The sequence below is a fragment of the Rhineura floridana genome, chromosome 4 (genome assembly GCF_030035675.1).
Source record: "Rhineura floridana isolate rRhiFlo1 chromosome 4, rRhiFlo1.hap2, whole genome shotgun sequence".
Classification (NCBI taxonomy): Eukaryota; Metazoa; Chordata; class Lepidosauria; order Squamata; family Rhineuridae; genus Rhineura; species Rhineura floridana.
The window spans coordinates 36213240-36234877 of record NC_084483.1 but is presented as its reverse complement, the minus strand read 5'-3'; the positions used below and the strand labels follow the sequence as shown (position 1 = coordinate 36234877).

General features: G+C 41.7%; 1 protein-coding gene across 7 annotated transcripts in view; it reads right to left on the bottom strand.

Moving 5' to 3' along the window:
* Window positions 1-16494: 16494 nt before the first annotated feature.
* The window catches only part of KIDINS220 (kinase D interacting substrate 220), a 98300-nt gene continuing 93156 nt past the window's right edge, over window positions 16495-21638 (bottom strand). For all 7 annotated transcript variants that reach the window (XM_061622825.1, XM_061622822.1, XM_061622824.1 and 4 more), the window contains 2 exons: window positions 20091-20336; window positions 16495-19158 (listed from right to left, as the gene is read on the bottom strand). In XM_061622825.1, coding sequence (XP_061478809.1) covers window positions 17884-19158; window positions 20091-20336 — 1521 coding nt within the window. In that variant the 3' untranslated portion in view covers window positions 16495-17883. The remainder of the gene's footprint in view (window positions 19159-20090; window positions 20337-21638) is intronic.

The window sequence follows — 21638 nt, the reverse complement described above, 5'->3', positions numbered from 1 at the left end:
ATCCCTTTGCTATGAACCTGTCTGTTCCAGGAAAGTGCAACACCATGTTCAGAACAGGTCTCACCTCCTCCTGGACTTCAGGGACACAAACAACTGTCTGTTCAAGATTTAATATAAATTTTCTCCCAGAATCCATTTCCAGCAGTAGTCATTCCAGCCAGCAGAACAACTACTATGCAACTTTTTATAACTTAAGAATTTGTACCTGAATTTGCTCATGTTCTTCTCACCCAATTCATTTCCTTTTCCTTTATATCACGTCAATCAAGTTTGTGAGCCTGTGGACAGGGACTGTCTTTTGCTTTTTAAACTCTGAACAACACCTAGAAAGTGTTGGGTGCTATAAAAATAACTGTAATAATTAATACAATCCAGCGGCCAGCTGAGTGCCTCCAGGAAGGAACAAAGCATGAAGGCAACATCTTGACCCCACTAAGTTCCAAGCATTTGGCATTCAAAGACTCAAGCAAAATGTGAGTGTACAGTGATAGTGTACAGGGCTGCAGCCAACCATGCCATCTTCCAGAACATTCCTTTCTCACCCAACACTCAGCTTTCTGTGGCCACTGAGCATGCTCAGTCCTCATTGGGCTGTGTATTTTTCCTAAAGGGTTTTTTTGTCCTCCTGTAAACTCTGGGATCCCCCCTTTTTTTTCCTACAGAAGGATTGTCAGAGGATGAATGCTCTGTTAGTGTATAGAATACTGCCTTTGAACATAACAGTGGAATCCAGTTGGTGCCATTATGCTCAAAGAAGCAGAGATCTGCTCATGGAAGAGAAAGGGAGGCTGATTCCCCCTTTCCCCTGTAATCCCCCATGTCACCTTTGACCCTGTTGCAGTGGGTCTCCCCATTGATTTCCAGGCTGTGCTGAGGGTGCAGGGAAGAGCAGACGATCTACCAAAATGGCTTCTCCTCCTCCTCAGCAGAGACCTCCACAGGATCAAAAGCTGTTCCATGAACACAAAGACAGCAACTGGATTCCACCCAAAGGTTCTATTTCATAGCCAGCAGACAGACTTAGCCTTCCATGAAATTGCCTAGTCCTTTAAAAAAAACAAAAAAACTATACTAGCAGCCAATCACCACATCCTGTGTGAATTCCATAAATCAGGGGTGAGGAGCTTCTCTCGGCCCAAGGGCCACATTCCTTTGTGGGAAACCTTCTAGGGGAAACATGCCAGTGGTGAGTGGGGCGGAATGCACAGAGCAATAGATGTAACTCTCACCTGTGTAGACTACATTCCAGCCACAACAAAGTCTGAGGTTTTTGCGCAAACATATACACTCCTGGCAAGCAACAAGCACTTATTGTTCAGTGACACATTTCAACCAAGCAAAAGTGCCCAAAGGCACAGAGCAGAGCCAAGGAGTACGGTGGCCTGAGGAAGGTGTGCGGCCTACGGAGAGTCCTGAGGGCCAAACTGAGAGGTCTGGAGCAGGGGCACATTTCATTCCCTGGGCCTGAGGTTCTCCACTCCTGCCATAACATAGGGGTGCGCTTTGTGAAATATGTCTATTCTGAACCTACTGCCCATACAAAGTATTAAAGAGACCAAAATCCCACACTTTTCTTCATAATCTTATAAACCTCTATTATGTCCTCTATGTCATCTTTTTTCCTAAAGAATCCCAAACGCTTCAGCCTTCCGCCATCCCGAGGGCAGGAGCGTCACTATCGGGAGTGCGGGGGGGTGCGGACCTTCGGCACATGCCCTCCCAGGTGCATGGGCGGGGATGGCTGTCTTGCACGTGCACATGCCCACGTTCTCACCACATGCTCCAGGCTGGTGGTGGAAGGCCTGTCCCGGCTTCACCGCCAGCGAGCGGGCGCCTGCTGTCGGTCTCGCCCGCCCGCCTCCAAGGAGGAGTTGGCTGTGCCGACCCGGAGCGCTTCTCGGCTCCTTTGCCGGCCAACGGCGCGGGGCGGGGCGGCTCTGGGTGTCACCCCCCTCAGGGTGTCACCCGGGTGCAGTCCACACCCTCTGCACCCCAGTAGTGACGCCCCTGCCCGAGGGAGTGTTCCAAATCCCTGCTCATTTAGTTATTTATTTCTTACATTCATACCACACTTTTCCCTTACATTCATATCACACCTCCATGGAACTCAAGGCCCACCCCCTCCGCTTGGTTTATCCTTTCAACCCTGTGAAACAGCAGCTGGCCCAAGGTTACTCAGTGAACTTCATATCCAAGTGAAAAGTTGAACCTGGAGTTCTTCAATACTAGTTAGATACCCTAACTGCTACACTGGCTCTTAGTTGCTCTTTTCTGAATCTTTTCCAGTTCTGTGTCCAGTACTGTCCACAGTTTTCCAAATAGGGCTGCACTATAGATTTATACAAAGACGTTAAACTACTGGTCACTTTATTTTTTCTTATTCCCTTCCTAGCAGTTCTCAGCCCTTAGTTGTCCCCTTTCGTTTTATACTGAATTCATGTTTTCAGTGAGCCATCTGTTATGACCCCAAGATGTCTTTCCTGGGGAATCACAGCCATTGAGACCCTAATCAGCTGACAGCAACTACACTGAGATACTGTTTTTGCCTTTTCCCATTTTGCTGCCCATAGAGACCTTTCTAGAGCTCTTCAGTTTGCTTTGGATTTCACTATACTGAGTAATTGGATGCCATCTGAAAACTTGGCACTCTCACTATTCTGCACTGGCTTCAGATAATTTCTGAATGTTAATTACAAATGGTCCTAATACAGCTCCATTATTGTGAAAATGGCCCAGCTACAGCTGCTGCTCCATAAGATGATTCATATCCTGTGACTGCCAAGTTTATTCAGGATCCTTGGGTGTCAAAAGCCCAATTGTTTATGAATTACCCTATCAATATGCTTGCTGACACACTCAAAGAATTCTAAAAGGTTGATAAGGCAGGAGGACCTCCCTTTGTAGAAGTCACATGATGCATCTTGACTTGTTCTGCATTTAACAATGCTGGCATTAATGACTCTTTTCATATGTACTTATGAGTACACTTCAGTATCAGAAGCCATGCTCATAGATCCTCTGCTGTCTGAAATCTGGTAGATACTCATGGCTTCTTCAGCCACTACTCTGGAATGCTCTCCCCATAAAAGCCCACCTGGCTCAAACCTAGCTATTCAGAGAACCCTTTAGGCTGGCAATGAGGTTGCATTATCAGTCTATTAGCTGTGGCATTTATTTTACGAGTTTTTTTTTCTTAGCTTAATTTTGCATTGTTAAATGCTGCTTCATGTTGCACACCACTTCGGATATCAGGATTGATAAAAAATTTTAGACAGGATAGGAAATCTTGTAATTAATAAATAAAATCTGTCAAGGGATCTATACTTTCCCAGATTCATGTTTATCAATTACTGTTCATCATGACTTAGATGTACATTTACTAAGTCATTGTGCAAATAATGGAAGTCCTCTGTTATCAGAGCTTCAGTTGGTGAGTATATACATGCATGCTTATACACACACAGCAGCATATCCTTGTGCTACATTTTTTGTTCTGATATTTTCACCCATGGTGATTCTGTGACTGAACTTGTTCATCGGAATATTTCCAATTTATTGCACTCTATAACCTCTGACATCTACAGCACAAACAGTGCTGTGATGGACCCTGCCCATCTGTAGATTCTATATCCAGGGGAGCCAATTGTTAGGTCAAAACTAAAAATTCTGAGCCATCCTTTTACCTAGTGTAGACTGTGTGCCTTATATTAAATTATAATAATTTAAAATGCCATAATATGTTCATCAACTATACTGAAAATCTCATACACCAACCTGTCCCAACCTTTGGGACCCCAGATGTTGCTAAACTACAACTTCCATCAGCCCCAGCCAGCATGGCCAATGGTCAGGAATGGTGAGGATTGTAGTCTGGTGACCCAAAGGTTGCAAAAGGCTGGTCTAGACACTCATTAAAAGGATTGGAGACATAATCAAATGTTTATGGTGACTTATTTGCCACCCTTACCTGAAAGCAAATGGATTCATATAGACTTATTTATTTATTTATTTAGTTGCATTTCTAAACCGCCCTATAGCTAGCAGCTCCCAGGGCGGTGTACAACATGATAAAACCACAATATTTAAAATACAGCAAGTGTGTATTGCGCAGACAATATAAACATTATATAAACAAAGTGAAAGAAAACTAAAAAAATAAGATTAAAAGCTTAAATACTTTAAAATGCCTGGGTGAAGAGGTGGGTTTTTACCTGGCGCCGAAAAGATGACAGAGAAGGCGCCAGGCGTATCTCATCTGGGAGGGCATTCCATAATTCGGGGGCCACCACTGAAAAGGCCCTAGATCTTGTTACTGTTCTCCGGGCCTCTATGGGTTGGGACCCGGAGAAGGGCCTTAGACATCGAGCGGAGTGAACGGGTAGGAACATAGTGGGAGAGGCGTTCCATCAGATATTGCGGTCCAGTGCCGTTAAGGGCTTTATAGGACTTGAACACAAGTGCAATATCAGAGGTCTTGTGTGTAACTTGGCTAAAGTTTTGACTAATTTGGAATGCTAGGAGATGCTAAGGCTGTCCCTTAAGAGAGGACCTTTTCCTTTTAAAAGCTCCAAGACACCAAGGGCGAGATGCAGTGTAGTACAAGTGGACATCCGCTTAACCAACAGAGCTTCTCCTTCTCTCCTCCCTCCTGAAGACTGTCACGTTGCCCCCCAAGACCAGAATTTGGGAGCACGCAGGGGGCCGGAGGAGAAACTGAATCCGGATTTCCATTGCAGAGCAGGCAGACATTACTGAAAGTTGCCACAAGAGAGGATACAGCTGCTGTCTCCTCCACCTCTCTCATCTCTGACCTGCTATAGCAGCCTTTCCCAACCAGTGTGCCTCCAGATGTTGTTGGACCACAATTCCCATCAGCCTCAGCCAGCATTGCCAATGGTCAGGAAAGATGGGAATTGTGGTCCAACATCTGGAGGCACACTGGTTGGGAAAGGCTGTGCTATAGCATGTAGGCAACTTTCTCCCAGGACAAGCAGAAGATGGACCACAAAGGACAGAACAGTAGGATAGGAAGCATAGCGACTACTGTTAATACCTGTTAATGAATCCTCCGGGAATGAAGCTCCTCTTAACGAAGACTTTTTTTTAAAGGTGAAACTGATTTGCTTTATTTTGCTATAGTTAAACTTTCAAACCTGTGCCTTTGCTTTCAGGTGAAACTGAAGAGCCTCTGTCTTTGCTTTGCTATTAATAAACTGATACACCTGTGGCTTGGCTTTGCTAGGATGAAACTGACAAGCCCTTGTGTTTGCTGTGCATTAAATAAATCTCTTGCTTTCTCCCATGGCTGGGGAGGGAAGGATCCAGTACAATTCAGGGGGGGGGATGGGGATCAGGTGGGTGCCAGGTAAGCACCCTTTAAAGGCCCTACTGAAGATGCCCCCACCAACTATGAGGGTTGTAGGAACCTATCCCTATTCTTTCCATGTTATTCCTACCTCTGGTACCAAAGTTTCTGTTAAAGTAGTAATGTCCAGGAATTCTACTTTGATAACTGACGTATTGCTGTATATCATTTTAGTTTTTAAAACCTAAATTCCAGGAAACTCTAAATCTAACAGAATCGTGTTTAATACCCTAAGTACTGAAGAAGAAAAACGTGACTGTCTCACTCTAACAGTGAAGAGATACCCAAACTTCAGCAGGTTTCCAAGGGAAATGAATTTCACAGGTGCAGGGCAACCTCCAAGAACACTTCCTTTACATGCCCTTGCAGTCCTATCTCGCGTAATTAGGAGGCTGCTGTCCAAACATTTAAAGACTGCATGTACTGGGACAAAGGGATGGGAAAGGTGTCTTTGTTACGCAGGTCCTAGGCTGTCTGGAAATCAGGACCTTGTATTGATCCTGTACCATGAAAGGAAAGCAGCAGAGGTTCTAGCACACTGTTATACGATCCTACTCTCTCTGCACAAGTCAAAGCTTTCAACCTGCCATCCAAGAGCAGCTGCATGAGTGAGGTATATGCTTGAAATGAGGATTGTGCTGTAGTGTGTGCCATCACAATCCTCTTGTGTGTTCTACACTAGCTGTAAACCCTCGCTCTGCCTACCCACACTCATGGGAATATTTGCCATCCAATGGATTAGGCCATTAGGATAATGGTTATTCAGGTCAACGATTGTCATGGCTCTTTCAAAGGAGGTGTGTCCCAATCTACAAACCTATTTCTGCTGCCTTTGCAAGCACATTGTCCCCCAATATGCCCCCTTCTTTTTGCAGCTAACAATCCCACACTGGATAACACAAGGTTCCATATGATGCATGGAGCTACATTTGCACAAGAGAGAAGTGGCAGGTATGAAACAGGAATTGTCCATGGAATGCATCTACTATAAGTGGAGAGATTCTGCTGAGGAATGGAAAAAGCTACATCTTGTAAGTTCTGAGGTACCTATCCTCAAACTTAAAACTCCTAGAATCATCATTATTACATTATTTTATTTTAAACCAGGACAAACTCTTAAAATTATAGCGCTACAACACACACACACACACACATTTTACCTATACACCATACATCAATATACAGATGTCTTATTCTACGCCAATTCTAAAAAAACCAAATTTTGTTAGGAATTTTCTGACAGAAATACTATCAGAATTAGTATGTGAAAAACATTTTTCAACATAGAAATCTCAGCTTTTTAGGAAGTATAACAATGAGCAAATATCAAAACCAAGTACTCAAAGTACTGGTAACTTGGAAAAGTTGAGACAGTTGTTCAGTCTGGTAGAGCAAAAGAAATTTAAAAGGGTGCTAAATTAAGCTGACCCCATGTCCCACCAACATCAGAACTGTATTTTGTTGGGACACCAGGAGGGCACCATTCTGGAACTATCCTGGATGGTTTTGTTATAAAAGTAATTATTATTTGCATCTTTTTCTTGTTTTCCCTACTGTATGAAGACTTTTGTTCCCCTGCTTTGATGGCTGATTTATTTACATTGGATATGGTTTATACTGTTTGTTCTTAGCTGCCTCGAGCATCCTGAATGAAAAGGCAATCGATAGTGTGTGCGTGCACAAGCATCTATCTATACTTAAGAGCCTTGAAAGAGAGAGAGCATGCTGTGTCCAAAGGTATCCTTACAATCCCCTTGATTGTGCACAAGGGCTTCCCAATCAAAGCTCTTTTTGATGGGATTGTGTGGAGGGGTTTTTTTGTGGATCATTTCCAATACCTAGAAGCAGATAGCGGGCCTGATGAGATGAAGGAGGTATATGTATTATCTCTGCCTGTTCTACTCAAAACATTACAAATACTGAAGATTTTATTAAGACTGAAGAACACTGCTCAGACGTAATTTTTCTTAGTAATATATTTAGTATTTAAATGGTAATACTTAAACATAGAATCAACATTGTAGGTAACCCTAAGGCCATATTGCCTAATCCCTGTCTCAAAAGCAAGGTCATCTACTTGCCTAATTGAGACATTAGAGTGATCCCAGGAGAGATTCTTAAACAAGCCAAGCCACATACTACCTAGAAAAAGGTACTTTATGAAAACTTGGGAGAAAGTATACCTGTAACTGTAAACAAATACTATATGTATGGCATAGGAGTATATTTTCATAGGATTTCAGATGCTAAGAAAGTTGCAGATATTGACACTTGGATTGGGAACCAAGCTACCAACAAAATAGTTCCTTGGAAGTCCCCAAAATACCCAAAGAAATTAGGTTACCAGAGCTGATCATTAAAATACTAGGTTTTTTTAAAAAAAAATAATCAAAGGCTTTCTTGCAATTTTTTCATGTGCTTAGATACACAGAGACAAAATACTGGATCCACAGCAATCCCTGAGGTGGCAATATTCCCAGTATTTTTCAGCTGCCTGTAATCCAAATGCTCTATAAATTAGCTTCGGGGGGGGGGGGGGGAAGACTGCATCTTCCCAGTGACAAAATACCAGAAAAATGCAATATCCCCGAAACAGAAGGGTTTCCTTGGGGAAAGATATTTGGATCATTGAACTGCACAATTTCTATTATGTTAACCAATAGTCTGGAAAGACTATCAGGAAGAAAAAACAAGCTCAGTCCTATCATACAAGATGAAGTGGATTGCCTCAAAGCAGGAGAATGAGGACATCTTTTAGGGGCAGCATTTTCCCAAGACAATCATGATTCCTAAAGCCTTGTCCCATGGAAATCACTGTCCTATGAATGAAGATACTGATGAATGAAGGGATTGATGTCTGAATGGTGGAACAAGACATTTTGAAAACTACTGGTCCTAGCATTGAGGAAGGGGGAGAGGAGAGAAGAGATGCAATTTAGTGATTAACGTGCTAGACTAGCACTAAGGAAAATTTTCCTGGCCTATTTATCTATCAGGACAGAAACTCCAACATAGCTTTGGAAAGTTGAGGGCTAGATGACAATTCTCTGGACCATCTATAACCCCAACAAAGAGGGTGTGTAATAAACGTAGGACATCTTTTAGTGACCCTCCAGACATTAAAGGGGATGAAAGGTGATGAGCATATCTTGAAAAACATTTGGGCTCTGGCTCTTAGAAAGGGCTGTAGTTTCCAAATATTTCTCAAAGATGAAGCCAATACCAACCTTCGAGTCTTTGACCAGTGGAAGCCTGTTGCCAGAGTACTGCAACCAGAGGCTCCCAGCCTGTGTGCACTCCACCCCCACTCCCAGAACGTGACAAAGACTGATTCTTTTCTTGTCTCAGACATTTTAAAGAGGTAAGCCGTAAGCCTCATGACACTCTTGCATTATCATCAGCAAGATGATTTCCCATGTCCATGGATCTGGCCTCTTTCTCACTCCCCGTGCACACAGCAATGCCCATGTATAAGATGGGAAAGAACCACCAGAATTTTTCTCCTAAGCTGCTTGGGAAGAGATTGGTCTCAGGTGCTATGTACAGGAAACCCATTCTCTATCACTCTGTACTCAACTTAGGCAGATGGGTACTTTCAGATTGGATATGGGAAAATCTATTGCCTATAACATTCTTCTGAGGGGTCCCACTGAAGACAAATCTTGCCATCCCCAAGCATGTGAGTACATACATCTACACACACACAGCTGAACGAACAGTGGTGCTCCAATGTCAAAAGACTTGATTCCTTTTCGCAGTTAGAAGAAGCAGTTGGAGTAGGAAAATCTTGAGACTTCATCCTTGCTGGCTGAGGCAGTGAGCAAAGCAACGGATAGGAGTCAGCCTGGAAAGATTTAACCCCAGAGTGAGTTGCCATACAAAGCCCTATACAGCTTGGGATCAGCACAGGTGTAGTCATCCAGAGTCACAGAGAGTGTTTGGAGCAGGGTCCCAGCCAGTTCCCTATGTGTTAGCAAATCAGCATGAAAAGGGAGCGAGTCACTAAGAAGAGTCCTTGTCTTTTCATGGTGATTGGAGCCAAGCAGAGTGAAAGGTGAGTCAACCACTGAGAAGACTCATCTCAGTAGCTAACATGCAGCCTCCCCTTTCATGCTGATTGGTTCCTAGGGACGGCTGTTGTAGGGGAGTGTGAACTTGCAAGATGACAGGGAGAACAAGGGAGATGAGGGAAAGTGGAAAAGGGGGCGTAGCTCTGAGGGGGCATGGTATATCATGGAGGGACCCTGCACTTCTGAATTTGCCACTACACTGCTGGGACAAGGATACCTGAAAGATGGTCTTACTCCTTATATAGTCAGTTGATCACTGAGCTCTGAAGGCGAGGGCCTCCTGCAGTTACCATCTTATGAGGAGATCCATTCCACACAACATAGGAAGCGAACCTTTAGTGCTGTGGAACCTATCCTTTGGAATCCCCTCCCCTTAAATATTAGACAAGCACCATCTCCTTTATCTTTTAGGCACCTACTGAAGACCTTCCTCTTTCAACAACAGAGGACTTCATCCCAGTCTGTATCTGTGTAGGAATTGCTTTTCAAAATGTTTTTAAAGCTTTTTTAAAAATGTTTTTAAAGCTGTTTTAATATATTTTAGAGTGTTTTTAGTGTTTTGTTTGCTGCCCTGGGCTTCTTCTAAATAAATAAGAAACCTCTGGGACAAATGGAGCTTCTGCATGGCTAGCTGATATTGGGATTTGTTTCTTCCTACAATTCTGAAGAGGATGCTGTCCATGATTAATATATAAGAGTCACATAATTGTTCCATATATTTCACCTGTACTTGAGATTTTGATCATACCCAAGGTTTGATTGACAAAAATAGTACAGTTTGTGTGATATTACTGACACTGTTTTATTACATAGGAGGTGGAAACTAAGAAAAGTGTGCTGAAGGGGTCTGCCAGATGCTGACTTCCCCTGGCAGCTCCACAAAAAAGTGTTTCCAGAGGGTTGGCAGATCCTGTTGAATGTGGTGGACAGGCTATGAGGGAATCCCTGAGAATGGATGGGAACAACTGTTATGAGATTCTGTGGCAGTTGCCTCTGGCCAATTTTCAGGGATTCCTCCTTCTCCCTGACCCTCACAAAAGGTTTTTTAGGGGGATGGGAAATCAGCTTCCAGCAGCCCCCTTCCACACACTTTTCTCTGGATCCAGCCCAAGGCATCTGGCTAGGATTAAGGCAATGACAAATGTGGACATGGTTTCAAGAGATTTGTAGTATAGACCTTCAGTGAGTCTGTTTATATTTTCTTGTGCCGAAGCCTTCTATCTATAATATGCACATACTGCCTCAGAAACAATGAGCATAACACACAAAGGAGCTTGAAGCACTCATATTTCAAACATTTGAACAGTGCACGTTAGTCCCTAAAATCTTCAGAAGTCTCACATTTGAAAATTCTAAGCAAGTCTCCATCTACTCTAAATGACAAACCTCTAAGGTAAAGGAATGTTGCAAATGTGGAAGGCAAAATGGGAAGTCTAGCAGAATCCACCCAATTGAATTTAACAGGGTGTGTATCAATTAAATTCACCAATGTAAGATCTAATTTTTCCTGCCCAATTGGGTGGATTTTGCTTGATTCATTGTAATAGTATTTACACACATTAGGAAAGCATGTTTGTCCATTACACAAATGAAACACAGAAATCCTAGGGCCTGCACATTCTCCAGTTTATTTTGTGCTAGAGGAGGAAATTTGAAGCATCCTCTTTTACTTTTTAAAACCACAGTTCTCTGTTACATCTAAACTTGAGCAGCTGTAGTTTGTTTAAACCCTAACCAATTAAAAGAAATCACAGTTCCACAATAGGGAACTATGGTTTGTTTAAAAACTGATGCTGATACTTTTATGGTACATGCCAGAAAGAGGGGAGCATTTGAGCCCAAGATTTGTTCACATAGTAGAAAACGATCATTTTCTGTTCTGTTGAACTGGCCCTAAAAGTGCTAGAAAAATTATTTACAACATTTTCTTGGGGATGCTCAACTCCATATAACTCAGATTTGAATCCACATTCTGCTTTCAGGGACTCCAGTTCTTGGAGCAAAGTACATGAACCTAATCAAGCCACTTTCAGACTTTTTTTAATTGTACAAAGCAAGTGATAAATGAAATGAATAATCGTCATCATAAAAAAATGGCTTAGATACTAACTAGGCTTCTGCTGGCAGCAGCAACCCGAGTGGAGTTAGAATCATAGAATTATAAGACTAGTAAGAGTTGGAAGGGGCCCATAAGGCCATCGAGTCCAACCCCCTGCTCAATGCAGGAATCCAGCTTAAAGCATGCCCAACAGATGATTGTTCAGCTGCCTCTTGAAAGCCTCCACTGTAGGAGAGACCACCAACTCCCTAAGTAATTGGTTCCATTGCCATACTGCTCTAACAGTAAGGAAGCTTTTCCTGATGTTTAGCCAAAATCTGGCTTCTTTTAACTTGATTCCGTGTCCTGACTGAGAAGAGATCCTGGCCCTCCTCTGTGTGAAAGTACTCTTTCAAGTACTTGAACAGTGCTATCGTATCTCCCCCCAGTCTTTTCTCAAGGCTAAACATGCCCAGTTCTTTCAATCTCTCCTCATAGGGCTTTGTTTCCAGTCCCCTGATCATCCTTGTTGCCATCCCGTTCCAGTTTGTCTGCATCCTTCTTAAAGTGTGGTGTCCAGAACTGGATGTACTTAAGATGAGACTTAACCAGTGCTGAATAGAGAGGAACTAGTACTTCACATGATTTGGAAACCATACATTTGTTAATGTAGCCTAAAATAGCACTAGCCTTTTTTGCAACCACATTGCACTATTGGCTCATATTTAGCTTGTGATCAATAACAATTCCAAGATCCTTCTCACAGGTAGTATTGCTGAGGCAAGTTCTGCTCATGAAACACTCCTTTGGGAAGGGAAGGACAGATGATTTTCACTTATTCTCTCTTCCTCCTGCAGGTTCTTGCGCCCTCGTCCCCAAATCTTCTCGGGAAGTTTGGTGGACTCCCCAGAATATAATGAGCTGGTAGTGCAGAGCAGCTGGCAGAAATTGCCTCCCTTCTTCTGCTACTAGGATCTTCTGCCAGTTCTCAGGGCCATCCATGAATGGAAGAAGCTCTTCTGTTCATGGCCACCTACTTAGGATGCAAACCAATGAAGACTTGGCATTAAAATCTGGAAAAGGGCAATATACCACTGCCTTTGCTATCTTTTTTCCCCCAATCCACCTTGCCTCCTAAACATTTCAAGATGAATTCTATTAGATATAAAAGTCAATATAAAGGAGAATAACTCTTCCAGATTTCTGAGCGAGGATCTGAAGAGTTTATGCAAGGGGCTTATACTAGCTCAGTGGGATTTAAAATGTACTTTGAAAAAACCAACACCATCCAAGTCCCCCTTTCCATCCATGCCACATCACAACCCCTTTTGAAGGTTCCTCATGTGGGATGAGATGGGACTGGTGCTAGAGAAAAACAAGTCTAACAAACTCTCTTGGGGCTCTCCCGCACCTAGTTCCACTGTTCTTTAGATTCTGGCCCCAGTAGAATTTCACTCTTTGTGCAGCCAGCCAGCCATTTGATAAAATGTAACCATAAGCCTGTTAAGGCATCCAGCTAAATGCAATGAGGTACATCTCCTGCGTAGGAGGGTACAGCACTACACACACTGCCCCCACTCCTCATATCCCTGCATGCACCTGCCTTGCTCCCTTCACTTCTGACCTTTGTGTGTTCAGCTGAATGAACTCAGGATCTCTCTTCAGGCCTTTTGCGCTGAACGCACAATGGTTGGGGCATATGGTGGCCCATAACTGCTAATGTTTGTACCCTAATGCATATAGCTGAATGTCTTGATGGAGCTGTGAAGAAATCCTGTTCATTTAAACTGTGTTTTAGTAGGTATTGTATAATGTATTCTGTCATTTGTTTTGCAACGTACATTGCATTGTGTTTGATGGTGGAAGCGTCTTCTGTCAGGTGCAAGTTGGTTTAAGAGGAGGGGTTGGAGATGAGAATTCTCAATATGCAAAAAAAGAATAGAAGGTATGCATATTTCAATTGGTGGGTACAGTTTAGAATTTTCAATTAGACAATGTGATTGGCTGGAGCTGGGCTAAAGGGCCAGAAGTGAATATATAGCTGGGTGTTAGTCAGAGCCAGTCTGTTTTGGTTGGTGCTTGGTGTTTGCGGTGGGCAGCCAGAAGGAGGAGGGAGTAAAGGAAGAGACTTGAGCAAGGAGAAAGAAGACCTGAAAGGAAGGAAGAGTGGCTTGGTGGCTGAAGATTTGGCTTCGGCTGAAGAGACGAGGGGAGAACCTGTATATAGTGCTGAGGGGGAAGAAGTGAGGCGGTTTGGAATGCTGGACTCTGGCATCTGGTAGACAGGCCAGATGAAGATTCCAGGACAGGGCAGCAAAACCAGACCTGTGCTTCAATAGGTCAGTAGAGGTTGACACAGAGGCTTCAACAAAAGCCCTCAGTTTATAGTGTTGGCGAGGCTTAACTGGAGTGGAGTAAACACAAAGGAAATCTAGCAGAAGAGTTTTAATAAGGTAACTAACTGCTTTCTCAGCTGTCTTGGTTTAGGTATAGTGATAAAAAATAAGCTGTTGGTATTTAAAGTGACAGTAACAATTTAGCAAAGTGAATACTCATTTAAAGAGAAAGAAGTATATTAAAGTAACCACATAAGCTTGTGCATTACATACTCTTATAAGCAGCAAGCATTAATATCTTTGTTAAATATAGTAACTACCTCTGCTTTGTATCACACCTATATCCCCCAGTTACCAGGGTTATAGACAAGTTAAAGTTTCAAAGGGTATAAGTGATATTAAATGGCGGCAGTGGTACGGGTTTAGGAAAAGCATTGGAGTGGAAGTTGAATAGAAAAAGCAAAGAAATACATACAAGTCCTTGTGGAGGGAAAGGGGTATCTTATATTTAATTACTAAACAGTATTCTATCCTAGACAGATTCTTTCCTAGCCCAGGACTACTTAACAGACAAAGCTAGCGGTATTACTAAAGAGAGCCATGTAGTGTAGTGGTTAAACTACCTGACTGGGACTGTGGAGATCCAGGATCAAATCCCCATTCAGGCACAAACCCCTGGAGATGACCATGGGCCAGTAACTATGTCCCAGTCTAACCTACCTCACAGGATTGTTGTACAGATAACACTGGGGGAGGGCTACAAAGGATTTCCGGTTCTTCTATGGAGGAAGGGCACAATAAAATATAAATATTCTAGGAGAGCCCAAACATCTATACACCAATTACGGTGTACATCCCGTCAGCAACTAGTTTTGTAGGAAGGCCACTTTGAGAAAGGGATTCAGGGGAACAGACCTCCTCCATCATCAAAGTAGACAGCCATGGCCCATCAAGTTGTCACAGCCCCACCCCTCCATATTCTTCTCTAGCTTCAGCCTTGTTAGTTTGGGGGTGGAGGGGGAAACAGTTGGTACTCCTCAGGAGGCCAAGATTTGGCAGTGAGGCTTACAGTTTCTGATCCCTAATAACACTACTAAGTTCTCACGTAAAGATTTTTAGCTCCTTTCTGCATATAATTAATTTCTGTCAATGATACAAGATGGCACAGTATTTTGGGCAGGCACATATGCTAATCTGGCCTGATATCCATCTTGATTTTATGGACTTTCATAAAAGAAAAAAAATAAAGTTTGGGCTTAGGGCTAAAATCTTTCATATAGGAGGTATTATTCTGTGAACAGAAGGTTTGGGCAATGTAACACTAGCAGTGATTCAAATTGCAAAAAGGCAATATCAAAGGAATAGGAAATGGCATGTTTTAATCTTTTATAAAATAATATTGTATATATTATATTATTCATTTAGTATATATTGGTAAAACTGCAGTCTTAAATATCCATAATGTGCTAACTCAGACCTAGCTTCCTTTCTCCTGTGCTTTTAGAATCTCTCTCTTCAGTCATTATCTTTCTCAGTTTTCCCCATTCTCATTATGGGAATATCGATCACCTCTCTATTTTTGAAAACTTTCACCCTGTGAATAACAACAATACTTCATTAAGAATGCACTCAACTCAAAATATAGTCATTCTGAAAACACAGCAGCTTTTATATATCTCACATTACAAATTAGAACAGAATCCATCTATTGAAACAAAAAGACTTAAATTAAGCCCAACTCTTTGTTGGATTGTGCCTTTTATGTGCAAACAAATTTCACTAAAGTCATCAAATTGTGCTCCATATGTGCTCCCTGATCTAGATCATTGAAAGTCTCTGACATGTGCATAGAGCTCCATAGTAGTTGCATCCCCATTAAAAAAGGAAAAGCTCTTTGGCTTGTTTGAAATAACCCAACTTCAAATTGTTGGTGTGAAACTGGCTTGCTGAAACAAACCATAGTTAACCACATTTTATTGGTCTCAGACAATATGGCAAGATGTAGTTGATCAAAAACTGAAGTGAAAGCTTTGGAACTCCTTGCAGTTGTGTGGAAGAAAGAGCTTTTCCTTTTCTAATGGGGCTGCAACTACTATGGAGCTCTATGTGTATCATGAAGCACATATGAAAAAGAAACTGTAGTTAAAATTAACCACAGATTAGGATTTAAAAATGCAACTATAGTTAAATTCGAAACAAAAGTCTCCAATCTCCTCCTTGTGGCTGTACTGAAGGTAGAGAGTGTGCAATCTAGGCTAATTTCCATCATGATAAATCATAGTTTATTGTAACCTCTGAGCACAGCCATTAGCTATACAGATCTCGCAACATCATTCAAACAAATGGCACACCTCATTGAACAAAGAACTGCATATTCCTATGCTGACAGGAACTAAGCAATTTTTAACCAGGCAATTAGCTAAAGCAAGGGGAGCAAAAGGTAGAGAATTGTAGCTCCGAGCGCCCTACAGTTCCATCTAACATTAGATAAATGGAGATACTTCATGTAGATACTTCTCTAAGGTTGGCTTAAATTTTTCTTTATTAATTCTCCCATAATTCTGCTAAAAAATATTTTTAAAAACCTGTTGTCTTAATGGTTCTAATCTGAAGACACACAACCATTTAAAAGTAAATTAAACTAAATTAAAAATAAATTTAAAAAAGTGACACAAGAGCATCATGCTTATTATTTTATTAACCTCTCTGTATTAGTGGAATACACACGATTCACCAATCATATTCAAATACATGCATACTTCATTTGTAGAACACGTGGCTGACATTACACAGCAGGCACAGTACTAAAAACAGAAATGACAAAATTCTGTATTGTTTTGCTACACGATGCCAAAATGTTAATTTTTTACTTACTACTGACATAATGACAACCTCCAATTTCTCTTAACTTTCCACAATCAGATAAAAACACATTAATCAAAGACCATACTTTTTGAAAACCGTAAATATTCATAACAGCTTCAAAAGATTATGCCCGAACACTGCTCTGAAAAATGGTTTATGTAACACCATGTCATAGCTACTTTGTTCAATTACTTTAATACTACTATGAATGCCATCTATAACAAACAGAGAATTCAGGCTGCAGTCCTGTACATAATTACCAAGAAATAAGTTTCATTGAAATTAATGGGGCTTACTTCTGAGTAGACATGTATAGGTTTGTGCTGTCCATCAATTACATCCAAATCTCAGCCACAGCTAACATTTTCAACATGCAGTAATCCATTAAAACTATAGTCACACACATGGCACTCCCAAAGACAGCATTGCTTAAAAGCACCAAACAAGAGTTCTACTTTGACAATTCTGCATCAGTGCTTAAACTATCAATATTTTTAAAGGGTCACAGATAGAACTGAGAAATGTAAATTAATACAGAAGGGCCTCACTTTACGGCGCTTCGCTTTAAGATGCTTCGCTAATGCGGCCGTCTCAATTAGACTAAAGCTTCACTCATACGGCGCTTGTTCCGCTTTTACAGTGGGTTTTGGGCATTGTGCATCATTCTAATCAATGAGTTCCACTTTACAGCGGTTTTCGCTTTACAGCAGGGGTCTGGAACATAACCCACCGTATGAGTGGGGCCCTACTGTAGTTGTTTCTGTAGATATCAGGTTTGTAACATTCTGGCCCTTTTGCGTCACCTGACATGTTACGTTCATTAAACGATTTCTAAACAAATAGGAAGCACTGAACCTTATGATATATATAAGCTATTAATTTCTGTCATTGAGATCATCCAAAGAATAAAAGTACATGTCTTTTCAACATGTGGACCACGGAATGTGTACTTATACTATAAGTTAAGTTTTATTTGATAAGGGGATGCTCATATATTTTGGCTAATTTTAAGCACATGCTTAAATCTCAACCATTGAAATCTAGCTGCCCTTCATTTTCCATGGAAAGGACCAGGTAAGTGAAGGACAAGGAACCAAGCCATGGTAAGAGAAGATTTAACAAAAATGTACAAGCCTAATCAGGAGCAACAAAAGAGGCAGTGTGTTGAAAAGATGTTCAGGCAGACTGTATTTTAACTTGGATCTCTTTTTAAAGAATACTTTCTCTCTCTTCTCCAAAGCCTGCAGCATCAGAGCCAGTAACAGTAAGGAGCTCAGAAGAATCTTTTGAAAGCCTGGCATAACTTGAGCGCTGGCTACGCTTGTGGGTCACACCTTTGATATTATCATTTTGAACTGCAACAGAATTAGAACTTGATCCAGCGCGCAAAATGATTTGAGAAGGCTCTCTGATACTTTCAGTATCTTCAAAATTTTGATTAGCTCGGTTGGTTGATTGGTTGGCACTGTTATTATTCAATGTCACTGTGCTGGGTGTTCGGTTTAAGTTGTAGACTTTCTGGCATGCTGGCCAGTTCTCTTCAGGACTGCTTGCTATTAAGCTACTATCTGAAGGGCTTTTCTTGTCTTCTGAGCAAATTGACATACGTGCCATGGTTGGATCTTGAAGGCCACTCAAGCTATGGGGAATTCCCCTTTTCCCACTGCGGCCATCATCTTCCAACTCAATGAGATTTGCTTTTTCAAGCTGAGAGTCATCTCCATCATTATGGAGAGAGTGGTTTGGAGAACTTTCATTGGATCTTACCCCAGAGTCAGAGGAATCTTTTTTGTCTAGAAGAGCATCTGTCAAGTACTCCTTTGCTTTTATCAGGGTTCTAATAGGCTCAGATCCATGTTCTGGAGATTTGGGCTGCTTCTCTATTTTCCCTTCTATTTTTCTATCTTTACCTTCCTTGAGGAGGGGGGTGTTATCAGATTCTTCTGTTCCAGACTCATCCTCATCACTTGGTAGTTTCTGATAGCGCAGAGCTACACCCTTCAGCTTTAGGTCTGCAGCTTGGAAAATGCTGGTTCTTTCAGAAGATTTCTTCCCTGTGAGAAGCTTGGAGCCAGACTGATCTGATTTTTCATCTTCTTCAGTAATGGGATCCAATGGAGATGCATCATTAGTAGACACACCTGAAGTACTATAATCTACAACATCATTCCGTTTAATCAAGAAGGACTTTCTTCCATCATCTTGCTTTTGTTCAGAATCCTTTCCCTTATCTTGCTCCATACTGGAATGAAGGGAGCCTGTGGATGTGCTCTGGCCCATATAGAAGGCTGCTGAGCTATGAGGGGAAGATCTTCCACTCACAGTGCTAGAACTTGCACCCCCTTCTAATTGTGACATTTGAGCAATATATTCTCTATATGCATCTCTATATTCTGCCTGTACCTTATCAGTAAGCTTTGAAATTTCAATGCTAGAATCTTGAGAATTGAGACTTGAAAGACTTGGAGTTCGGCGGGCTTGTGACTGTACAAAGAGAAGAAAAACACATTAACACAAAGTTATCAAGGCTTACAGCAATCCTTTAAATAGAAAAGACAGCTACAAACCTTTGAAGTTCATTTAAGTATAGATTAAAGCTTTGTTCACACAATTTCTTCAGGTCTCCAGAGGTTAGCAGTAATCAATTCAACCCAAGAATATAGTTGTGAACAGAAGAGTGTAACATTTGGCTCCTTTATAACCAAAGAGGGCCAAGAACTCAAGGTAGAACACATGCTCTGCATATGGTGGGAATATTTGGTATTTTAGGCATACCAACTATTACCTAGACACAGAATATTGAGCAAGATCTTGTGAACACCACACTCACTTACTATATAAACGTTTTCATAGACAAGTTGAATTTCTGCATCTCCTACTTCAAATACCTTATTTATCTGATGCTTAGAATAGAAGGGAGAGAGTGTCTATGATTCCTCCCAGGTATTCAGGAACATACTGACACTCATAAGGCAACATATTTTTGTCCCATTCTGTAGTGCCTGCACAAACAGGCTTCCCCATTTGCTTCAATGAAGGAGGCAACTATAAAAATATTACACACAGACTTACACAAGTACACACAAGGTGCTTGTTGCACAAAGCTGATCTTGCACACACGCACCCCTATTCATATATTAACACTTCCATATGAGGGATTTCTGTGTATGCATCTGGTGTTTGTAGGTCACTTAAACACTCTTTACATAGCAAGTAACTAATAAATGCAATAATAGTAACAGGAAGTGAAACAGGGCTATGGCTGCAAATTCAGAAAAGACACTTAATATAAAAGGTAGCCTTCCCTCTTCATGCCATCACTGTGCCTATCGATTTGGGTGGGGAAGGAAGGTGTTTACTTCATAAAATATTGTTAAAAGAGAGAGAATGGAATTAAATTATTTTGAAGAGAGTACCTGCCAACTCAGGTTACTATGACGTGGAGGGGCTTCTTCTAAACCAATAGTGTTCAACTCTTCAAAGCTGAAATTGAGAGTATAGGGAGCTTGACCCGGAAGACCAGTAAGTTCAGTATGAGGCAATTCGCTGTTCAGTCCAGGACGATGAGCAAGATCATTATGAGGTATTGCATTGGCATGTTCATTCACTGTCCGAGAATCTTCATGGGCAGCTTGACTCTCTGCATTTCTCATGTCAAGCACCTAAATACATGAAATATAGCCATTAGGATGCAAATAAGGCAGCATGAAAATCTATTACTTAAAAGATAATCTGGTTGAAACGATTAAACACTGGATTTAAAAAAATCTATGGAAAACAGGTCAAAAGTGTTAAGTTTTAAAAGCTGTAAGACACAACCTCTTCGAGAACACCAGGATTTCTGAAAACCCCTCCCCAGCTCTTTGAAATCACTCTAGAAATTTGGGAGACCCAATGAAGCAGCTTTTGCTATAGCATAATGAGAAGGGAAAATTTGGAAACTCTGTGTGCATCCTATCTGTGTTTGTGTACGTTTCACAAACAGGCGAGCTAAAACATGTGCATTTATACAAGTACATGGTATCAAGATGTTTGTTCCAAAAATCTGATCTTATATAATCATATGTCAAAATAATTGACAGTTTCTTGGTTTAGGTATAAGCCAGCTTGGTTTAGCTTGGTTTCACTTTAGCATAGGGCTGGAGAACCTATGGCATTAAGGCCACATGTGTCCTGCTGCTGAGGCCTAATTTTAAGTGGCAGTCTACTTAATTGCAAAAGCCCTCTGCAAATGATAAGTTCAGCCATCTGGCAAGAATGATCCATCCCTCTCCTGGCAGCCCACTGGGCAGTGAGGAAGAGTGAGAAAGACGGCACTTCTGGCTCTGCCCACTCCATCGCTGCTTCGGCCCACTGCATAGCTGGCATGCAGCTCTGACAGATTACCCCCAAAGGAATACAGCCCTCAACAGGAAAAACCCTGCTTTAATACCTCCTTTCTTTACCCCTGCCTCCCATAAATATTCACTCAGGTTTTCTATGGGTGCACTGACAGGCTGAAACAGACCTAAGTGCTGAAGGCCCCAAAGCCTTGTTAAACGCAGACATTCCTGGCACAGTACTGACACTTTGCTAAATAAAATGTTAGACATTATTTTGTAGAAGCAAGGCCTTAAAAGTAAGGCAAGTTTAAACATGTTAAGGCTGAAATCCCATGTACATTACTTGATGCTAAAACAGGGCTGGGGAACCTTTTCTTGCCTGAGAGTCAGATTGCCTTGTGACAAACCCTCTGGAAGCCACATGCCAAAATGGATGTGGCCAAAGGAAGAACTCCACACACACACAATTGCTCACACACGCAACACACCCATCCAGTCTCTGTCGCACAGTCTCTCTCAATGTAACCTCCCCATCCCAGTATTTAGGCTTCAAAAAAAAAAATTTCCTGGAGGACAGGAAGAAATTTTTAGAGAGCAGGGGGTGGGAGGAAGAGGTTGCAGGTAGACAGGAAAAGGCTTGCC